We start from the raw sequence: 12,472 nt of genomic DNA, 5'->3' as shown, positions 1-12,472 counted from the left end.
CCAACAAGACCAGTAATAACAAGTGATGGAGAGATTGTGGAGAAAAGGGAGCCCTCCTTCACTGCTGTGGGAATGTAGACTGGTACAGCCACTGCCAAAAAGTCTGGAAGTTCCTCAAAAAATTAAGAATAGCACGACCATGTGACCCAGCAATCCCTCTCCTGGGTAGCTACCCCCAAAACTCAAAAACATGTATTCACAAAGAGATATGCATTCCTATGTTCACTGCAACATTATTCACGTTGGCCAAAACATGGAGACAACCAAAGTATTCTTCGAAAAAGAACTGAAATTAAGATGTGGTACATACACATAATGAAATACTACTCAGCGATAAGAAAGGACAAAATACTGCCATTTGTGGCAACATGGATGTATCTTGAGAATATTAAGCTAAGTGAAACAAGTCAATCAGAAAAACCATATGATTTCACTCATATGTGGAATATAAAACTGACACTCATGGACACAGACAGCAGTGCAGTGGTTACCAGAGGGAATGGGGGCATGGGGGTCTAATATACGGTGATGGTTTTGGCTTTGGGTGGTGGGCACACAGTGCAATATACAGATATTGTATTGTATTATAGAATTGTACACTTGAAACTCATATGATCCTATTAACCAATGTCACCCCAATAATTTAGTAAGAAAAATTTTAGAAAGTTTTTTAAAAAATAAATTAACATCATACAACCCTGGTAGAATCTGATTGAATGAGATAAAGTTTCTACTACTCTGACAGAAAGTTATAAATAAATACTTATTTTAAAAATTTAATTAACATAATATCACAACTATGCAAGAAAACATGCAGAGAAAATTTACCAAAATGTAGTTGTCTTTGGACAGCAGAACACTAAGTGATTTTTTCTATTTCTCTGTATTTTCAAGCACTCTAGGATATATTAACTTTTTAAAAAGATTTTATTTATTTGTTTATTTATTTATTTATTTAGAAAGAGAGGAAGGGAGGGAGAAAAAGAGGGAGAGAAACATCAATGTGTGTTTGCTTCTCATGCATCCCCTACTGGGGACCTGGCCTGTAACCCAGGCATGTGCCCTGACTGGGAATCGAACATCCTTTCACTTTGCAGAATAACACCCAAATGAGCCACTACGAGCAGGGCAGCATATTCACTTTTATAATGACAAAACATTAACTGTACACAAAATAATAAACCTAAAACATCAACTCCCATATTATGGCAACCTAAGCCTTTAATGGAATGGTTAACTACTCTGTAACACAAAAAAGTAGCTAACTATACATGTTTGAACATGTCCCATTTTCTAACTCTATAAGCCTCCAGATTTCTCTCCAGGCTCAAAGACAGTTATACCTAGTAGTGATATGGGACATCCACATACATTGTCAGAATAGCACACATTTCTGTTTTCATTTCTCCCAGAGATAGACACATCACACAGGCTAGGCCAGTCACTCACCTTCATTTCTATGAACATAGCTGCTAGGGCGGGACCAGGGGGGCAGGGAGGACTTGTAAAATGATAAAAAGCAGCTCTTAAGTGCAGTTGCTAAGCTCAGAGGATGTGAATCTGGAGCTGCCTGTGGCCATTGCTCCCACTTGTCAAGGATACATAGGAACCCAATCTACAAACAGGAAACAGTCCTGCAGAGACAAACAGTTCCAAACTCCTCACTCCTGAGTTTTCCCATTATTGCTTTGAATCTGTGAGCTACCCCAATAATCTTCTAACCCAGCTAAGGAAGCCTATAAATCCCCACTTTTTTTGTACAAGCATCAATTATGGTCTTCTCTGAGTCACAAGAGCCCCTCTTGCATTGGCCAGATTGGCTTGAACCTTAGAAATCCTGGACTTAGAACAGTTGGGGGGCAGGGGTTGTTCCCATTTGGTTCTGTAATTAGCACTCACCCAAAACACTTTGTAAAGCTGAGGAGGGCCCAAGGATGTTCCTCCTCCTCCTCCCTCCACACAGCTCCCCCCAACAGGATTTCAGTCACTTAAAATAGGAATTTCAGACCCATGCAGCATTACTTCAAACTGCCAAGCCAACCTAAGCTAGTTAATGAAAATAAAGACAGCCCTGGATAGCAGTGGTTCTCGCACTGTAACTATACTGGAATCACCTAAAGGTCTGAGGTGTCTAGATAATTTACTCAACTTCTCAGGTAATGCCGATGCTGCTGGTCTAGGATCAAGCTTTGAGAAAAACTGGGTGCAAACATGCCTTCAAATCACACAAAAGGTGCTCTCTGACCTTAAAATAGATTTTACTTCAACTTATTTTTTGAAAAAATATTGAATTTCTAATTACTCTAAGTAATGGCTCCTTGAATCTGTTTTAATACTATGTTTCAACCACATTCTTTCAGAAATCTTAAGTGATGTATATGACATGACATAGTTAAATATATCTTTATCACTGGTTTTTAAAACATAACGATTTCCTTACTGATGAAGACATAGTAAGACATAAAATGTCTCCTGTTCTGAATCCTCAAACATACTTGAAATAGAACTGAAATGGGTTTAAGAAAATGAAATTTCCTTTAAAAAATAAATCTCAGCTCCCTGAGAAGACTTGGCAAAAGAAGAGGGAGGGAGGGAGAGAGGGAGGGAGGAAAAGAAAGCCAAAAAAGAGTCAAAGATACAAAAATAAATTTATATTGGAATAAAATGTAGTGCTGAAACAGTATGGATAAATTCCTGATAATATTTGGTTCTTGGCTGGACAGTTAAGTTCATGAGTGTTTATTAACATTTTTTATAACATAAATGTCTATTCCCTACAATATTTGATATACATCAATCTTATGTTTTAAAAACTGTAAGAAAAAAATGGTATGGAAAAAACTTTCCTGGGAAATTTATTCTCAGGTAGGCCTGGATAAAAATAAACTGCAAAGTGTATTATTGATCCAAAATTTTCCTACAGTCTTTCCTCCAGGAAAGTCCAGTCCCCATACACTCACAGGTCAATAAAACCTGGGAACAGATTTTAAAACAGTTCTACTACACTGTAAATATTTACAATTTTGATTTGTCAGTATTCACTGAATTGTACGCACAAGTTATTCAATGAATTACCTAACACATAATTCTATTAGCCTTTGAGTCTAACATTTTTCTTCCAAGAAAAAAAATTACATTTCTAAAAGTTTGTCTTTCCCAAACTCAAAAATTAGTAGGGCAGACAAAAGAATGCTTGATATTCTAATCTAAACTTTCTCTGACACTAAAAATTTTCCACAGAGCTCCTTCTAACAGTTTTGCTGCATACCTCCCACAACTGTTCCAAACCTGCTTTTAGAGAGCTCCAGCTTTAAGTCTATTTTTCCTCATAGATATCCCATATTCAACTGTTGGTCTTCTGACATCTATGTTAGGATTTTAATCTTTTTGACAGTTTTTATGGTCAATGAAAAATTCAGACTCCTAATTCAGGCCACTGCAATGTGGTATGTATCAAGACTTGTCATGTCTCTTCCATATAAGCAGGATGAATTTTCCAAGACAACTAAGAGTGATTACTAATAGAATTAGTCACATTTCTGCTCTTCCCTATAATCCCTCTGCAAAAATTCATTTGCTTTAACTTAATTTCATGAATTCCAGTCATATTTCTGCTCCCAAAGAGTACTACATCTTTAGTATTTAAAATCTGATGGACATATGCTTTAATGGCATGACCAACTTTTCTATAAAAATTCAAAAATCAGCTCTGGCTGGTGTGGCTCAGTGGACTGAGTGCTGGCCTGTGAGGTTAAGGATCACTGGTTTGATTCCCAGTCAGGGCACGTGCCTGGGTTGCAGGCCAGGTCCCCAGTAGGGGGCGCATGGGAGGCAACCACACATTGATGTTTCTCTCCCTTTCTCCCTCCCTTCCCCTCTCTCTAAAAATAAATAAATAAAATCTTTTTTAAAAACCTCAGAAATCATGCTAGCCTCTTCCCCACAGCTTTCTGCACTATAGCAGTGAACCCAGTTATGGGCATAATTCCAACTGAACAGCATTTAAAATTTAACTGTAAAGAAGCTCTAAATCAAGACACTGTCCTTAACTGAAAGTGCTACACAGGCTGCATTTTGAAGGTTCTTCCAAAGTTCAAAACATTCCCTGTCAGATAAAAATGAAGATAATTTCAAAAATACTTGTTTTCACCCATATGCCATCTCCAACACCCCTACTCCCTTCCTTCTGGAAACTGCTCCCTTCTACCTTTACTTCCCCATTCTACCTTTAATTCATCCCCATAGTTCCAACATGCATTTTATATCGCATGATGCTTCTCCCTAACCAAACAACTAGTCAAAGTTCTCCACTGGAAATTCTGAAAATGAAACTCAGAAAGAAGTGGAACTCTCTGAATGCATGATCTACATAAATAAAGCTTGGGAGAAATTGCAAACCAGGTTTTGACATATAGGACAAGAAATGAATGAAGCATATCTGAAAAAATTAAAAATGAAGCAGATATGCAGAGAGAAAAAGAGATGAGAGACTAAAGAAAACATTTTGATGTTCCAGTTATTCTTGAAGTCTAATCATACCCTTGACCTCGGTTGTTAAGACAACTTCCTATCTCCACAATATTTAAGTAAATTCCACTATGTGCTAGTATGAGCTGGGTTTTTGTTTAACACAGAGTCCTAATTAATACAGTTTCTTTCATCAACCCTATAGTTAATATTCCTAGAGGCAAAATAAATAATAAATAAACTCAATGTTTCAAATTTTTGTTTCAACTAAGAAATTCAAGTTCCCCTAAACCAGAAACATTTTACAAATTAATGTAGGCTGATAGGGAAGGTTTAAGAAATAAATAAATCTTATGATTTATTATTAAAATGGTGCCATTCTTCACTGAGTTTTAAATTGTACAATATACCTCTCAACTATTTCAAATACTTTAGTTAGAAATGCATGCATGTCCTGATGTAGGAAAAAATGTCAGGATTATAGTTCCCAGGACAGAGAATACATAAAAATTACTGTTATCAAGAGTCCCCAAATTAATAAGATTCATCAAGAATATCCACCTTCATTTGGTGGCCCCTCTAGCAGGAAACATAGTAAGTGAAAAGATAAGGTATCAAAATATGAGGTCAAAATGTGACCGCTCATACGTAATGAAAAAAAAAAAAAGTAGTAACTTAGATGAAAGTGCCTAGGATGATACCTGGCACATAGAAGACACTTAAAAAATGTTACTTTTGGCTTTCCGTGCTGTTAGCGCTCTCACAAACATGGTGAAAGTCCCTAAAACCCGCCGGACTTTCTGTAAGAAGTGTGGCAAGCATCAACCCCACAAAGTAACACAGTACAAGAAGGGCAAGGATTCTCTGTATGCACAGGGAAAGCGGCGTTATGACAGGAAGCAGAGTGGCTATGGTGGGCAGACTAAGACGATTTTCAGGAAAAAGGCTAAAACTACAAAGAAGATTGTGCTGGGGCTTGAATGTGTTGAGCCCAACTGCAGATCTAAGAGAATGCTGGCTATTAAGAGATGCAAGCATTTTGAACTGGGAGGAGATAAGAAGAGAAAGGGCCAAGTGATCCAGTTCTAAGCTTCATTTTTCGTTTTATTATGTGACAATAAAATCATGAGGATATGTTCACTTAAAGAAAAAAAAATGTTACTTTTGGATGTGGGGCAAGAACTCAAGAATAGCTGGATTTGTTGCCATGGGTGTCTGAAGGCATGTGGGGAAAGAAAAGACTTGGAGAATGGTGGGAAGCACACACAACCTCAAACCTGAGCTAAGACAGTAAGAAGACATAAGTAGTCAAGTCTATTAGCAGACAGATGCAGATTCTTTATAGTTTAGGAATTTGAGTGGGAGGAAAAGAGAGTGGACAGAGGCAGTGGAAGGGAAGAAGGAAAAGACATAAATGTTAAAGTGTACGTTTTCCTTGTTGCTTATAAATGCTGGTGTTTCCAAATATTAACACATATACTTCTCATTTTAAGAAAGAATTTGCAGTATCTTCTCTTGGTTGTAAGATTACTAGTTATATTAATGAAACTGTGTATATATATCCCTGGCTTGTGTGGCTCAGTGGATTGAGAACCAGCCTGTGAACTGAAGGTGGGCAGTTCGATTCCCAGTCAGAGTACAAGCCTGGGTTGTGGGCCAGGTCCCGTGGTTGAGGGCACTCGAGACGCAGCTAATTGATATTTATCTCACACATCAATGTTTCTTCCTCTCTTTCTCCCTCCCTTCCCCTCTCTCTAAAAATAAATAAATAAAATCTTTTTTTTAAAAGAAACTGTATTTCAAAACATGAATATCAAAACACTGGCTGGAGTATTTAAGAAGCAGTAATATAAAAAGCAGCAATCCTTTAGAGACTTAAACTTTTAAAACTAAGTTTGTTTTCTAATTTAGAGAGTGCTAAATATACATATGAGAAGTTTTTAAGCCTAATTTAAATTTAAAGAACATATTTAGATACATACATAAAAACTTTAAAACTATACAGTAATTAAAAAGAACTCCAAAAATATTTAAAATGTCTGAGAAGTGGGTTCACAATCAATTCTCTTCCTTCAACTTCTGCCTTTTCTTTAATAAACACATTGTTAATAGAGTATCTCTATAAATAAACAAATAAATTAGCTAAATAACAAGGTCAAAGTAGCACTAAAGTGAAGAGGCAAATTCGAATCATGCACAGAGTTAGCAAAATCTACATGATCGACTACACAGCTCTACTAGCTGGCATAACACCACCATAAACCCCCTTCTGCTCCAAAACAAATTTCATCTGTTTTGATTCACACTGGAACTCCTGATAAGAGAACTTTAATGACACAGGGGACACAGGGGAAAAGTAAAATTTTGTACAGTATATATTTTAGACTTTTTTAAGCTTTAGTAAAGGAATATGAGGTGAAGGAAAACTATTCAAAAAGCAGAGTTTTCAATAAAACATCATTAAAGACTGAATTTTTTTAAGTTATATTACTTAAAAAATAATTTGAAAAAATGGCATTCCCTTTAGAAAATAATTTTTATACAAACAATAACCAATCACAGTAAACAATAAAAAATTATCTAATTCATAATAACAAATGCATTAATTACCTGAGATGAAGCTTAACTTAAATTGATCCTGAAATGTTTAACTCAGAATGCATCAAAGACTATTTTGAAGTTTAAACTATAAACTTCTTAGAAAAAATAGGTGTAAATCTTCACAAGCTTGGTTAGGCAATTAGAAATAATACCCAGGCAAGTTTCTTAGATATGACACCTAAAATATAAGAAGCCAAAGAAAAAACTGGATAAACTGGATATACTTTATCAAAACTTAAAACTTTTGTCCTTCAAGAAAGTGAAAAGACAACACACAGAATGTGAAATACAATGTGCAAATCGTAGTTCTAATAAAAGTTTAGGACCTGGAATATATACAGAACTCTTAGAACTCAACAATAAGAATACTAAATTAATAACCTATTTTTTAAATGAGAAAAGGATTTGAAGAGGCACTTCTCCAAATGGCCAATAAATACTTGAAAAAATACTCAGCATCATTAGTCATCATGGAAATGTAAAGCAATACCACAATGAGAATACTTTACAGCTCCTAGGATAGCTACTGTGAAAAAAACATCATTGACAAGGATGTGGAGAAACTGGACCACTCAGACATTGCTGGTAAGAATGTAAAATGGTATAAACTACTTTGGAAAAGCTTTTCAGTTCCTCAGAAGAGTTAAACATAGAGTTACCATGACCTAACAATTCCACTCCTAGATAAATATCCAAAAGAAATGATAACTCACATTCATACAAATATCTGTACATGAATGTTCACAGCAGCATTATTGATAATAGCCAAAAAGGTGGAAACAACCCAAAATGAATGGATAACAAAATATGATATATCCATACAATGGAATATTATTCAGTGGTAAACAGGATGAACATCAGAAACATTATGCTAAGTGAAAAAACCTGCAGAGATAAAAAGTAGATTAGTGGCTGTCTAGGGGAGGGGGACAGGACTGATTGCTAATGAATCTGGGTGCTCTTTTTGGAGTGATAAAATGTTCTAAAATTTCTTATTGCTATGATTGCCCAACTCTGTGCATATACTAAAAGCCACTGAATTGCACACTTTAAAAGATCAATTATATGGTATGTGAATTATATCTCAATATAGCTGTTTTAAAAAAGAAATTACATACATTCTCATTTCACTGGGTAAATACTGTATTTTGCCATGTATAAAGCACACTTTTTTGCCCAAATTTTTTAGGGAAAAAAAGGATTCACATTATACATGGGTGGTACTAATTCTGTATCTATATAAATGTTTTTAATTTTTTTATTTATGTTTATGCATTAAAAGTGTAACTCTAGAAAGCAATAACGATGTCTGTATGCAAAATATATCCTGGAATACAATAATTGGTTGTTTCTAAATATAAATAAATAAATAAATAATTGAATTGAAAAATTAAAACATTTTTTTCCTGAAAGTTCAGACCAAAGACGTGGGTGCACATTATACACAGGAGCTCGTTATACATGGCAAAATACAGTACATACCATAAGTATAATAATGGGTATAATAATCCCATGTATAAGGCGCACAAAAATGTGGGTGCATAATATACATGGTAGCACATTATACACAGCTAAAGTATGGTACCTAGGAGTAGGAATGCTGGGTTGTATGGTAAGAGTATGTTTACGTTATAAAAAGAACTGTCAAATGTTTTTCTAAAGTTGCCATATCATTTGCATTGCCATCAGCAATGGGAGAAAGCACTAATTGCTCCATATTCTCATTAGCATTTATTGTCATTTTCCTTCATTTTTCTTAATTTTTAATTAATTTTCTCACTAGGTATACAGTCATATCTTGTGGTTTTAATTTGCAATTCCATAATTACTAATGATGTTTATCTTTGGGTATATTCACTTGCTGTCCACACATTTTGGGAAATTTTCTACTTAAATCTTTTGCCAATTTTGAACTAGGTTCCTTACTTACTAAAATTTTGTAAGTTCTTTCCACATTCTGGATACAAGTCTTGTCAGATATGTGATAGAGGAGTATTCACTCCCAGTCTGTGGCTTGTCTTCTCACTCTCATGACACTGTTTCCAGCAGCAGGACACTGTTTCCAGCAGCAGAAGTTCTTAATTTTGATGAAGTTGAATTTAACAATGCATTGATTTATGGATCATGCTTTTGGTGTCATATTTAAGAAATCTTTGCCTGACCCAAGGTGAAGACAATTTTGTCTTATATTTTCTTCAAGATATTCTATAGCTTTAGGTCTTACCACGAGGTCTATGAACCATTTTGAACTAGTTTTTGCACAAACTGTGAGGTACTTTTTGCACTGAGGATACAATAAAGGAAAAGATTGTATTTTTAATTATATTTTATTGATTATGCTATTACAGTTGTCCTAATGTTCCCCCTTAGCCCTCTTCATCCAGCACTCCCAACTCCCTTAGGCAATCTGGGTAAAGCAGTAAGAAAATCCACCTAAAGCCCTAGCTGCTATGGCTCAGTGGATGAAGCACCTGTCTGCAAAACAAAGGGTTGCTGGTTCAATTCCCAGTCAGGGCACATGCCTGGATTGCAGGCCAGATCAGGTCCCCAGTAGGGGGTGCGCAAGAGGCAACCACACACTGAGGTTTCTCTCCCTCTCTTTCTCCCTCCTTTCCTCTGTCTAAAATAAATAAAATCTTTTTTAAAAATTTAAAGAAAGAAAATCCATTTAAAAATGACTGTTAAGATAGTCTTAAAAATCAAAATGTGAAACACATGACTCATATCAATCTAATAAAAGCCATATTTAAATGTAAAAAAAAAGTAGAAAGAAAATCCAGTCACTCCCTCCCTCAGTGTTGGTGGGAAATTAAAACCACGTATATCCCAGACATGGGAACTATCACACATGTCCCTTCTTCAAGCCACAATGAAAACTAAAACCAGGACTTCCGGCAAGATGGAGACATAGGTGCATGCACCGTACCTCCACGCACCACCAAGATTAGAACAACAACAATTTAGAGGCAGAATAACACCCAGAACTGACAGAGAATTTATCTGAATGGAAGTCGGACAGCCAAGAAGTTGAAGTAGACCCGTTCATCCAGACTGGTAGGAGGGGCAGAGAGGAGCAGCCGGGCGTGGGTCGCGGCGGGTGGAGAACAGGGTGAATTGGCGCATAAGGCAACCAGGGCGCGTAAGGCATCTGGGGCGCACAAGATCACAGTGGGTGGGCCCTGAGTAGGCAAGCGGCAGCTGGCAGACCCAGTGAGGCAGCAATTGTGGACCAGGGCAGAGCGCGCAACCCAGGATACCAGGGAAGGGACTGAGGTCCCAGGAGAACAGAGATACCGCCATTGTTCCCTCCCCCTCCCGCCCCCACATACAACCTCACAATCTAACGACTGGGGTGCCCAGCCCCAGTGAACACCTAAGGCTCCACCCCTCACCGTAACAGGAGTGACCAGACCAAAAAGAGAGAGAGAGAGACATGTCTCAAACAGAAGTACAGATCAATGCCCCAGGACTCATCCTTTTGAGTGACTAAGAGATAGCCAATCTATCAGATGCACAGTTCAAAACACTGGTAATCAGGAAGCTCACAGAATTGGTTGACTTTGGGCACAAATTGGATGAGAAAATGCAGGTTACCATAAAAGAGATGAAGGACGATGCATGGAGAACCAATAGGGATGGGAAGGAAACTGGGACTCAAAACAATAGAGTGGACCAGAAGGAAGAAAAAACAACCAATCAGGAAAGAATGGAGAAATAAGAATTCAAAAAAACAAGGAGAAGCTTAGGAACCTCCAGGACATCTTTAAACATTCCAACATCCGAATTATAGGGGTACTAGAAGGAGTACTAGAAGGGGAAGAGGAAAAGCAACAGACTGAACACGTATTTGAACAAATAAAGGAGAACTTCCCCAAGCTGGCAAAGGAAATACACTTCCAGGAAGTCCAGGAAGCTCAGAGAGCTCCAAAGAAGTTGGACCCAAGAAGAAACACACCAAGGCACATCATAATTACATTAGCCAAGGTAAAAACAAAGGAGAGAATCCTAGAAGCAGCAAGAGATAAGGGGACAGTAACCTACAAAGGAGTTCCCATCAGACTGTCAGCTGATTTCTCAAAAGAGACCTTGCAGGCAAGAAGGGGCTAGAAAGAAGTGTTCCAAGTCATGAAAGACAAGGACCTATATCCCAGATTACTCTATCCAGCAAAGCTTTAATTTAGAATGGAAGGGCAGATAAAGTGCTTCTCAGATAAGGTCAAGTTAAAGGAGTTCATCATCACCAAGCCCTTATTTTATGAAATGTTAAAGGGACTTATCAAAGAAAAGAAGATAAAGAAAAAACATGTATAGTAAAAGGACAGCAAAGTCACAATTATTAACAACCACACCTAAAGCAAAACCAAAAGAAACTAAGCAAACAACTAGAACAGGAACAGACCACAGAAATGGAGATCACATGGAGAGTTAGCAACAGAGGAGTGCAAAGAGGAGAGAGGGGGAAAAGGTATAGAGAATAAGTAGCATAGATTGTAGGTTGAAAATAGATAGGGGGAGGGTAAGAATAGTATGGGAAATGTAGAAGCTAAAGAACTTATGACATATGGACATGACTAAAGGGGGGGATATGGGTGGGAGAGGGTGTACAGGGTGGAGGGGAGAGAAGGGGGAAAAATGGGACAACTGTAATAGCAAATCAATAAAATATATTTAAAAAAAAAAACTAAAACCAACCACCCTTCTTCACTCTTGCTTCATTCTGAACTAAACCTAAGCCCTTGTCCTTGAACCCTTTTGCAGTTTATTGTAAAAGTAAACTTTATTTCATATTTCATATCCATTAGTGCCTTGTGACACTGTCTAAATATTTAATAAATTCCTAGGCAGGGGGCGTCTAGTGCCTAGTAGGAGATAACTAGGTGCACTAGCATGACAGATTTTTTGTTTTTTGCATATCAATATCCAACTATTCCATACTATCCTTTTGTACTAAATTGCCTTTATACCTTTGCCAAAAACAAGTTGATCATTTTTGTGTGTCTGGATTCTGTATTTTGTTCCATCGATCTGTATGCCTATCTTTTCTCCGATATCACACTGACTTGAGTACTGCAGCTATATAATAAGTTGAAATCAGGTAGTGTGAGTTTTCCAACTTTGTTCTTTTTCAAAATTGTGTTGCCTTTCCTAGTTTTTTTTTTTTTTCCCCCCACATCCATTTTGGATTTAGCTTATCGGCTTCTATAAGAAATCCTACTGGAATCTGGACTGAAATTATATTGAATCTATAGGTCAGTGTCGGAGGAATGAAAATCTTAACAAGAATGAGTCTTCCAATCCATAAATATGAAATACCTCTCCACTTATGTAGGTCTTCTTTGGCTTCATTCATCAGCATTTTTTTTAACTTTCAGTATACAAATCTTGGACATATTTTGTAAAAGTT

At 36.8% G+C, this 12,472-nt stretch overlaps 2 protein-coding genes across 4 annotated transcripts in view; one reads left to right on the top strand and one right to left on the bottom strand.

Annotated features, from left to right (window-relative positions):
* The window catches only part of P4HA1 (prolyl 4-hydroxylase subunit alpha 1), an 88,942-nt gene that overhangs the window by 71,776 nt on the left and 4,694 nt on the right, over positions 1-12,472 (bottom strand). The gene's annotated exons all lie outside the window — the stretch shown is intronic.
* LOC123821038 (60S ribosomal protein L36a-like) lies at positions 5,221-5,603 on the top strand. The gene has a single exon (XM_045842312.1). The coding sequence runs from the start codon at positions 5,236-5,238 to the stop codon at positions 5,554-5,556; it is 321 nt and encodes a 106-aa protein (XP_045698268.1). The 5' UTR covers positions 5,221-5,235; the 3' UTR covers positions 5,557-5,603.

Source organism: Phyllostomus hastatus, unplaced genomic scaffold (genome assembly GCF_019186645.2).
Source record: "Phyllostomus hastatus isolate PE091 unplaced genomic scaffold, TTU_PhHast_1.1 phas_contig_38, whole genome shotgun sequence".
NCBI lineage: Eukaryota > Metazoa > Chordata > Mammalia > Chiroptera > Phyllostomidae > Phyllostomus > Phyllostomus hastatus.
The sequence above is the reverse complement of the archived record's forward strand: the minus strand, read 5'-3'. Positions and strand labels throughout refer to the sequence as shown.

Bases quoted from the DNA above. Each gene is read 5' to 3' on its own strand.
- LOC123821038 (XM_045842312.1), top strand. From the start codon at position 5,236: ATGGTGAAAGTCCCTAAAACCCGCCGGACTTTCTGTAAGAAGTGTGGC.